We start from the raw sequence: 10613 nt of genomic DNA, 5'->3' as shown, positions 1-10613 counted from the left end.
GGATATAATTATCGACAATGCGTTCTAAGCATTTCCCAAGAAAAGACGTGAGACTGATAGGTCTGAAACTCTTTGCTTATTCATTCGACGCCCGACCCACTTTCGGAATTATCTTTGCAGTAATATCTCGCCAAGATTTGGGAATATACCATGTAGCAAAATTGCAAACAATTATTTTTTTTACACATGTTTGAAATAAACAAATCTTTTCTGAAGCAAAAAAGGATAAATCCTATCTGCTCCAGGAGATTTAAAAGGAGCAAGGCTATTCAGTTCCCACTCAATCGATGCTCTCCAGTTAGCCTAGTGGTTAAGGCTATGGATCGCCAATCCGGAGACGGCGGGTTCGATTACCGTTCCAGTCGGGAAAATTTTCTCGACTCCCTGGGCATAGAATATCAATGTGCTTGCCTCACAATATACAAATGGATGCAATGGCGACAAAGAAAGCCCTTCAATTAATAACTGTGGAAGGCTCAAAGAACACTAAGTTGAAGCGAGGCAGGCCAAATCCCAGTGGGGACGTAGAGCCGTAAAGAAGAAGTCAATCGATGCTATAGTTACAATACTCCGCGCCGAAGCCAGAGAGTCATATGTCATATCTTCAAGAAAAGACATCAGGTTCATCCTAACATCTAACATCCACACATCCGTAGAAGTGTGTACTGAATAAGCATTCCAGAACTTCCTCATCAGAGGAAGTGAAACCGTCATTTTTGGAAAACAAAGTTCGTTCAAGAGGAAATCCTTAGACTTCGCATTCGCAAGGATTTTGTTCAACCACCGCCTGACTTCACTCAAACTGGAACCATTTGTACAAAGGTTTTTCCAGCCGAATCGTTTAGCAGACCAAAGAGTTTTGTGGCAGGCCTTGCGAGCTGTCCTGAAAGCCTCCGATTCAGCTGAAGGTCGTCTGTTCTAACTCTACCTACATTGTATCCTGAGCTTCGACAGATCGGAACTCTGGCGAACCAAAGAGGTTTCTCTTGCAGTCTTTACAGACCGCAGAGGGCAAGCTTTTCTAGAAGCTTCCATGATGAAAAGGTTGTAGTATCAACGATATCCAGGAATGGGATCATTCATTTTCAAAGAGTTACATTCATTTGCTACTATCTCAGTTCAGAAGCATGGTATCAAAAAACAATGTATGGATGAATTTGACCTTGTAGTTTTATCTGAAAGTCGGCATCATTTAAATCACTTGGCATGTCAATGGATGGAGAGTATCCATGAAAGTTGGCCGCAACCAAATCAGTAAAGAGATCTCAGTTGATTGACCGGGGGTTCCTGCAACGCAGAGTTTGCGAAATAGCATTATGGTAGAGGTATTATTATGGTAGTACGGCCATGTTTTTTTTCACTTCACCAGCTAAATTTTTGCATCACTCAAACAGTTACTCATACACTATCGAAGCCCATAAGAAACATAGCAGGATCGCGCGGGATTCTTGATTTTTTTTTAAACAACAACTTTTTCGATCGTTTTATTGGGTGTAATTTTCTTGATTTAGAAGCTTCAAAAATACATATTTTTACGGAAGACAGTATTGCGCTATCTCTTAAATTGGCTACAAATTAAAAATATATTTTGTCTATCTTGATGTACAACCAGCTTAACCTAAAAAAATACACTTTTGAAAAGTACTTAAAAACTATGAAACTCCTCCGAAGACACCAAATGTATATAAACAATTATTTTGCCGCAAAACCCAATGTTCCGTCTTCGACCTTGCGAGATGGTCAATCACGATCGAACTACTATTCTCAATAGTTACTTATCTCGAATCGCGCCTCTGGGGGGGGGGGGGGGGGAATCCGCGGCCCAGAACGATAAGCACGGTGATCACACTTGTTCTTAACTGTCCCGCACTGATGGTAATTTCTTCCACTGCATTAACGAACCCCGGTCAATAACTGTGACGGACACAAACGTTTATTGAAATGACGAACGTGGATCGAGTACAAGTCTGCATTAACATGTCTAAAGGGTCTAACTCGTTTTGTAAACAAACATTGTTTCTGTCGCTGTAGGGTCTATCTCGATCCACCCACGCATCTGGGGGCCGTTATCAGAAAGATCAATCTTCGCTCTTTCTGATAACGGCCCCCAGATGCGTGGGTGGATCGAGATGAGCCCTACAGCGACAGAAACAATGTTTGTTTACAAAACGAGTTAGACCCTTTAGACATGTTGATGCAGAAGTGATTTATTCGCGCACCGTATGCAGACTGACCTTAGCTACGTACAGGCTATCTCTCCCCTCTTCGATCAACCGAAGAGATGGGCTGAGAGTGATAATGGAATGCTATCTCTGCTGGTTGAATGCTGCGAGAGTGGGTGACCATCTCGCGATCATCAGTTAAGCTGATGATCGTTGCAGAGTGGGGTAAACTAAAACGAATGTTGGGAAAAATGTACAATATTTAACATTCCGGCCGCCTTGGAATACGCGGTATTTCAAATTAACTACAGTGCTACAGCTCATCATATACAGGGTGTTAGGTTCCTGAGTGCAAACTTTTTAAAGGGTGATAGAGGACCATAAATGGAGAAAAAAATTGTTCTACGCATATGGTCAAATCTCAATCGTTACGTAGTTATTGAACTTCCCATGTTTATGACTCTTATTGCCTTAACTGGCAATAACTTGAAAATGGTCAAACTTATACAAGTTTTTTTACCCTTATTCGAAAGATTATTGAATTTTCTAACAAATGGCATCTTTGAATCGATTGGTTTGGTTAAATAACTAAGTTTTCTAGAGCAATATAGCTAAAAATAGTGTATTTTTATTGGTTTTTGTCAATTATCTTTGAAACATGCGTAATAAATTGAAATTCTTTCTTTGGCAAAGTTGTGGCTCCTGTTACACTCTACAATTCGTTCTTTGACACCAAACTTCTATCTCTTATCGTTGTGTTGCAATTTCGATTTTAACATCGCATTTCAGATCATAAATTTGCAACTGTCATGGAAAGCACTTTTTTGCGCATTGTGCCGCACATTTAAATCTAAATTGCAAGAAAACGATAAGAGCTAGAAGTTTGGTGTCAAAGAACGAATTGTAGAGTGTAACAGGAGCCACAACTTTGCCAAAGAAAGAATTTCAATTTATTACGCATGTTTCAAAGATAATTGATAACAATTAATAAAAATACAGTATTTTTAGTAATTTTGTTCTAGAAAACTTAGTTATTTAACTAAACCAATCGATTCAAAGATGCCATTTGTTAGAAAATTCAATAATCTTTCGAATAAGGGTAAAAAAACTTCGATAAGTTTGACTATTTTCAAGTTATTGCCAGTTAAGGCAATAAGAGTCATAAACATGGGAAGTTCAATAACTACGTAACGGTTGAGATTTGACCATATGCGTAGAACAATTTTTTTCTCCATTTATGGTCCTCTATCACCCTTTAAAAAGTTTGCACTCGGGAACCTAACACCCTGTATACAGCCTTAATAGCTACAAACTTAACGGATACAAATCAAACGTGTTACTAGGATCAAAACGAAATACAAAACATGTCGAAAAATCTTTCTGGTAACAAGAAGAAACATCATTCTCGTAGCGGTGGGGACTTCTTCTGGTGCATCGATGGTTGACAGTGGTACACCACCGTCGTTGATCTTCTTTGAGGACCTTGGACTTCGGCATCTTCGGATAGGGATGGACGGCTCTGTCACATCGGGATCGCCGAGGCATGAACGGGTCTCTGGCCACGCGCGGTTGCGCCGGCCGCCGGCACCGATGAGATAGACTGGAAAATATGAGAGGCGATTTTTTACGAGTCAAGAACAATTTACAAACGACTTCCCTGTCGCGGAGGCTTGCGCGCCTCCGCGGGCGCCCCTACGCCGATGACGATGCGTTCGCCTGCGAGTGTTGTGTTGCCCTGGATTGCCTTCAGACTGACGGTAGCACTTGGTAGAAGCGTGAAGTATCAAACGAGCATACATAGACACATCGTGTGCCTGATCCCGTGACACAGACAGCTGCTCACGGAACCGATCCGGGAGTCTTCGGATGGAAAATTTCGGTACTTCTACGCTGGTTGTTCGGTCATCAGAGCAATCGGGGACGTTGAAGAGGTGGCAAGAGCTTCGGCGTCTTTCGTGGGTGGCTTCGCTGATCGGCCTCCGGGCCGTTGGAGGGGGTGGCTACATAGACAAAACATTCCTTGAGCTTTTTTGAAATTCTATATAATACAAACACTTAACTGGAGTGCGGGAGCCAGGTGGCTCCCGCAGGCGCACCTGCGCCTCTGGTGGAGGAGCTAGCTCTCCCGATCGCTTGATTGTTGGTCGTTATCGCTGATGGGCAGGATGCATATCTTTGAGATAGCACGGATGACGTTCCCGTCCTTGGTCCGGACAGTAACGACCCTGATGTTACCATCAGCGCCCGGATGGATTTGCGTCACCCTTCCGAGGAGCCATTTGAGCGGAGGGAGGTTATCCTCCTTGATCAGCACCATTGTGCCAACGAAGAGGTTGTTTTTCTGTCGGGTCCACTTTGTCCTATTGTGTAGGTCGGACAGATATTGCGTGGACCATCTGGACCACACACGCTGGACAAAATCTTCAACCTTCTGCCACCTGGACAGTCGATTCTCAGGAACATCCTGAAGCCACGGTTCCGCTACAGCCGTCAGGGGGCGTTGGATGAGAAAATGGCCTGGAGTCAGCACACCGAGGTCACTCGGATCGTTGCTGATCTGAGTCAGCGGTCTAGAGTTGAGACACGCTTCGATCTGGGTTAGAACCGTGTTGAGTTCGTCGGGAGTGATCGTTCGTAGTCCAATCGCCTTCTTCAAATGCTGTTTCATAGACTTGACAGCCGCTTCCCACAAACCGCCGAAGTTTGGGGACTTGGCAGGAATGAATTTGAAATCTATCCCAACATCCGCCGCACCAGTTGCGATTGACTGCTGGGATTGCTGACTTCTGAAGAGAGTGGCAAGTTCGTCCAACTGCCGCCTTGCTCCGACGAAATTGGAGACGTTGTCGCACATGATAAGAGCTGGTTTACCCCGTCTGGCTACGAACCGTTTCAATGCAGCCATGAAGCCTTGGGTTGTGAGGTCGGCAACCATCTCAATATGGACTGCTTTTGTTACCAAGCACACAAAGATTGCAGCGTAGTGCTTGACGGAGATCCTTTTTCTGTTTGGGTAATTGATCAGAAAGGGCCCGCAGTAGTCGACGCCAACCCGAAAGAATGGTGGCGCTGGGGTGACCCGTTCCGCGGGAAGATCGGCCATCAGCTGGTCCTGGACAGTCGGCTTATTCCGAAAGCAGGTAATGCATCTGTGCACAATTGTCCTAGCAAGACTGCGTGCGCTGAGCGGCCAGAAACGTTCACGGACACTGGCTACCAATAGTTGTGGTCCAGCGTGAAGATGTTCGAAGTGGAAACGACGCATAATCATGAACGTTAGCGGATGGTTCTTGTCCAATAGCATCGGATGCTTCCGGTCTGCTGAAACTGGAGCATTTTCCAGCCGGCCGCCAACCCGAAGTACGCCTTCGACCAGCCGTGGATGGAGGGTGTTGATTCGAGAAGTTGGCTTGACTTCTCCCTTTTTTTCAAGATCGGCGATTTCTTGCGCGAAGCACTCCTTCTGTGACAGCTTCACTAGATGCAGTAGAGCGTCCTCTCGTTCTGCAAGTGATACCGGACCGTACTTCTTGGGAATCGATCCACGTGCATGAAGAGCGTTGTGTTTGAAGCGCAGCAACATGGCAACCAGTTTTTCTAACCGGTGTAATGTGGATCGCAAACCAAAGATATTGCTCGGTGGGCCGATCGTAGCTACAGACGCTATCGCCGTACTCTCCTCCAAATGCGAATGATCCAGTTCTTCCAGCACTACTTCTTCAGCTTCGGGTCAGCGATTCTTCTCTAGACGCAGCCAGGTGGGCCCTTCCCACCACAACGAGTTCTGCTGCAGATCCGCAGGTGGAATTCCGCGAGATAAGGCATCCGCGGGGTTTTCAACACCTGCAACGTGTCTCCACGTTCCATTTTTCGTCAGATGCTGCACCTCGGATATCCTGTTTGCCACGAACATTTGATACCGTGACGGATTTGAAGACAGCCAGTATCGAACAATCATTGAGTCGGTGTGGAAGTACGACTGCGCAGATACTGGAAGACTAGCGGAAGTTTTTTCGTAGAGATGAGCTAGCAGTACTGCGGAGGACAACTCTAGTCGCGGGATTGTGAGCTGCTTTCTTTTCTTTCCCAGCTCGGATAGCGGTGCGACTCGTGACTTGGCTACCAATAGGTTGGAAGTGATTGTCCCGTCAAAGTGTGTACATCGCACGTACATGCAGGCTCCATAGGCCTTTGTAGAAGCATCACAAAAGCCATGGAGTTCTAATGAGACACAATCCTTCCGGAACGCGACCCACCTCGGAATCTGCAGAGTTTCAAGCCTCGATAGGCTAGTCCGAAAATCGATCCATTGTGCTCGGAGATCATCTTGCAGTGGCTGGTCCCAGGAAACCTTCTGCTTCCAGAGGGTCTGGACGAATATTTTGGCAGAGACGATCACAGCACCAAGTAGCCCGATGGAATCGAAGATTCTTGCTAGATCGGAAATTACCGACCGTTTGCAGACAACCGAAGAAGACCACTCAGGAACTTTGAAGCGGAACACATCTACCCTGGGCTCCCAGATTAACCCGAGAGTTTTAATGGTAGCGCTTGAGTCATCGAGCTCGAACGATGTACGGTCGTCCTTGAGTTCAGCGGGTATTTTCTCCAGAACGGTTGGAGAGTTACTACTCCACTTTCGCAGATTGAATCCTCCGCCTTTCAACAACTGCTGCATGTCGCTGCACAGCCTGACTCCATCTTCCTCGCTGTCAACGCCTGTCATCATGTCGTCAACATAGAAGTCCTTGCTGAGAATTCTTGCTGCTTCAGGGTATTTATGTCCATCTAGTTCTGCGAGCCGCTTGAGGCACTTCGTTGCTAAATACGGCGCCGATGCCGTCCCGTATGTTACGGTGTTCAACTGGAATATCCGTACGTCCTCATTCCGGTTATCCCGCCAGAAGATCTTGTGCAGTTTGCGGTCCGCCCAATGTTGCTGTACCATGCGGTACATTTTCTCGGCGTCCGCTACGATGGCAATCCGATGGAATCGGAAACGAAGAACGATCGAGATTATGTCGTCCTGTACCGTTGGCCCCACCATTAAGGCATTGTTGAGTGAGACTCCGGTCGACGTGGCGCACGATGCATCAAACACCACCCGCAGCTTCGTGGTCGTACTATCAGGCTTGATGACACAGTGATGGGGAATGAAGTACTGGGGCAGAGCAGCATCTTCTTCATCCCCGATAACCTCCTCCATGTGGCCCATGCTGAGATACTCGTGAATAAACTCACAGTACATCTGCTTGAGTTGGGGATTCTGGTCTAGTCGGCGTTCCAGAGACAGAAACCGTCGCATCGCTGTTGATCTCGAATCTCCAAGTTGGCGAATCAGGAAATCCTTCTTGGGAAGTGTAACAATGAATCGCCCACTTTCATCCCGCACTGTTGTGCGGTCGAAGAACTTTTCGCAGGCATATTCTTCCAGTGACAACACACTGTTCGTTTTACACGACTCCAGCTCCCAGAATCGCGTGAGAAGATCATCTAGCCTTTCGGTACAAGTGTTGGCAACGTGCGGCCTTGGCACGTCTGACTCAGCTGACAGGTTTCCACATACAATCCAACCCAATAATGTGTTTTGGGCGATCGGTCCATCATCTCCTAGCTTGAACTTCTCCTTTTGAAGCAGGTCGAAGAATAACCCTGCCCCGATGATCACATCTACGCTTCCGGGTTCAGTGAAGAGGGGATCGGCGAGTGCGATGTCGTCCGGAAGTCGCAGACTGGTGGAATCAATCCTCCGGATGGGAAGGTTCAAGGTTACTTGTGGTAGCACGTAGAAAACCTCCTCCCCAGTGTACGACGAAATACGAGACCGAACCCGAGCGAAAATGGACTGCTTGCACTTCTTAGCGGCTTGTCCGATGCCACTAATTGAAAGTGTCTCACGAGAGCGCTTGAATTTCAGACGCTGCGATGCGCGTTCGGAAATGAAGCAGAGCTGAGAGCCGCTGTCAAGCAATGCTCTAGCTTGCATGGTGTTTCCAAAAGGATCTTCAAGGATCACGATCGCAGTTGCTAGCAGAACCGATCGTGACACCTTGGCTTCTTGAGCGGAAAGTACAACGTTAGGAGTGTCTTGTGTGGGTGGCGTTAGCATGCTTGGACTGGCAATAGGAATGGGGGTTTTGGGTGAATGGTTGAGAGATTGCTGAGGAACGGTTAGTGTTGGTTTCTTGTGTGAGGTTGAATTTGTTTGATTCGACTGTGGGTTCTGTGCATGGTGTTGCGAGCGCTTGTTCGATTGCGGTGCTTGTTGCTCACTGCTGTTGATGTGCAGCAATGAGTGATGGCGTTGTCCACAAACACGACACGAGCCTCGCGAACAACCCTTGGAAGTGTGACCGCGAGCGAGACAGTTGAAGCACAAATCACTATTTTTCACAGCGTTCCTCCTTTCGTCGACTCTCATTCCCTTGAGTCGCTTGCATTGATACGCCCAGTGTTGTCCATCGTCGCAGAATGGGCACGATTGATGTTGGACCGAATAGCTGCTACTGGTGACCTTCGGGTATTTCCTTGACTCCACTGGTGCATGCGTCTCACCAGAGATAGAACGCAAAACTGTCCTATGGATCGAAAGGAAATCTAACATGTCGTCATACTTGGGAACATCTGTTGAGCGATGTTCCGTTTCCCACAGGCGAAGAGTAGTGGGATCTAACTTGCTAGCCAGCATGTGAGCTAGAAGTGTACTCCAATCCTGAGTCTGCTCCCCAAGCTTCGTCAGCATCTGAAGATGTTTTTCAAACTCGCCGATGACGTGGTTCAGTGCTTCGAACGATTCCTTCTTCATCGGGTTGACAGCAAACAGGGCATCTATGTGGGATTTCACTAGAAGCTTTTTGTTTTCATAGCGTGACTCCAGTGAACGCCACGCAACGGAGTAGTTGTCCGCTGAGAGATTGATCGATGCAATTTGCTGCAGCGCTTCTCCTGCCAGCGAAGTTCGGAGGTAAGTGAACCGATCGATATCGGTCAAATGTGGGTTGTCGACAATTAGGGTTTTGAAAGTATCCCTAAAAGTGACCCACTCCATTAGAGATCCTCGAAACGTCGGAATCTTCAGCTCTGGTAGCTTTACACGCATTGGAGACGTCGCCGCCGGCGGATTGTTTGGTGGTAGAGTCAGCTGGCTGCTTGAGCCGGGGCCGGTCATGAAAGCTTCAAGTGATTGCTTTAGACGGAAGTACTGCTGGATGAAGGTCTTCAAAATCTTCGAATTCGCTTCACTCCTTAGCTTCACCTTTGCCGCCAGGGTCTGCTTCCTATCCGCTGCAGTAACATCTTCACCAGCTTCGTCATCGGTATCGCATTCTTCGAGAAGTACCTCGATATCAGCGCGCACATCGCAGAACGAATCGTAGACCTCGTCCAACTTCTTGAGCCTTGCTGCAACCGAGCCTTTGTCGCGTGCCTCCTGGTAGTTGTGCACAAACTCCTCAATGGACTCTACCAAGTCTCGCAGTTGTCGCTCCTTCTTTGTCAGCTTTCGCAGGTCAGAGTGCGCCATCTTGATCACTTTCACTATTACACTTCACAAGCTAATCCGACCGCGCCGCGATATCGAACGTTTTCGCGCTTTGACAGAACCCACAGATTGACAGAGATCAGAATTAAATCCAACAAATTGATGAAAATTCCCCACTGTGCTCAACGTAGCAAACCAATTCACACCCCCAAACCAAGTCACAATCAGCAATAAATGATCGCTTTATTGGTTGCGATTTCAACGCATGTAACTGGCTAGCGTAAGATCATAAATGTTCTCTTAACGCCACCATCGACAATCTCCTTATAGCTAGGTACTTAGCTGCAGTGCTCCGCTCTACGTTTTCCGCATTGGAATCCGTCCTGGATAGCAGCCGTTGATGTTCAACCCCGCGTGGCCACAGTCACCGCAACACCGATTTAGCCAGCAATCAGCAACAATGTCGCCTTTCACAGGCGACCGCACAATGGTATAGCAAAACCACGCCGCACAGAACAATCACCACCGCACTTTGTCTTCGTCGCTTCGATCGAATCCGGCTCGAAGGACCAATAAATGTTCCGTCTTCGACCTTGCGAGATGGTCAATCACGATCGAACTACTATTCTCAATAGTTACTTATCTCGAATCGCGCCTCTGGGGGGGGGGAATCCGCGGCCCAGAACGATAAGCACGGTGATCACACTTGTTCTTAACTGTCCCGCACTGATGGTAATTTCTTCCACTGCATTAACGAACCCCGGTCAATAACTGTGACGGACACAAACGTTTATTGAAATGACGAACGTGGATCGAGTACAAGTGATTTATTCGCGCACCGTATGCAGACTGACCTTAGCTACGTACAGGCTATCTCTCCCCTCTTCGATCAACCGAAGAGATGGGCTGAGAGTGATAATGGAATGCTATCTCTGCTGGTTGAATGCTGCGAGAGTGGGTGACCATCTCGC

The 10613-nt window shown here is 47.2% G+C and overlaps 2 protein-coding genes across 2 annotated transcripts; both read right to left on the bottom strand.

Moving 5' to 3' along the window:
* Positions 1 to 4278: 4278 nt before the first annotated feature.
* LOC134284796 (uncharacterized) lies at positions 4279 to 5745 on the bottom strand. Its single transcript, XM_062844077.1, has one exon. The coding sequence runs from the start codon at positions 5743 to 5745 to the stop codon at positions 4279 to 4281; it is 1467 nt and encodes a 488-aa protein (XP_062700061.1).
* A 147-nt stretch (positions 5746 to 5892) lies between these two features.
* On the bottom strand, positions 5893 to 9684 carry LOC134284795 (uncharacterized). Its single transcript, XM_062844075.1, has one exon. It carries the CDS (start codon positions 9682 to 9684, stop codon positions 5893 to 5895), a length of 3792 nt encoding a protein of 1263 aa, XP_062700059.1.
* Between the last annotated feature and the right edge of the window lie 929 nt (positions 9685 to 10613).

The sequence above is a fragment of the Aedes albopictus genome, unplaced genomic scaffold (genome assembly GCF_035046485.1).
Source record: "Aedes albopictus strain Foshan unplaced genomic scaffold, AalbF5 HiC_scaffold_848, whole genome shotgun sequence".
Taxonomy (NCBI): Eukaryota; Metazoa; Arthropoda; class Insecta; order Diptera; family Culicidae; genus Aedes; species Aedes albopictus.
Note: the sequence above shows the minus strand (reverse complement) of the source record. Positions and strands in the feature narration are given on the sequence as shown.

What these genes read in the sequence shown, in the direction of transcription:
- LOC134284796 (XM_062844077.1), bottom strand. Translation starts at nt 5,745, where the DNA reads ATGTTGCTGCGCTTCAAACACAACGCTCTTCATGCACGTGGATCGATT.
- LOC134284795 (XM_062844075.1), bottom strand. Translation starts at nt 9,684, where the DNA reads ATGGCGCACTCTGACCTGCGAAAGCTGACAAAGAAGGAGCGACAACTG.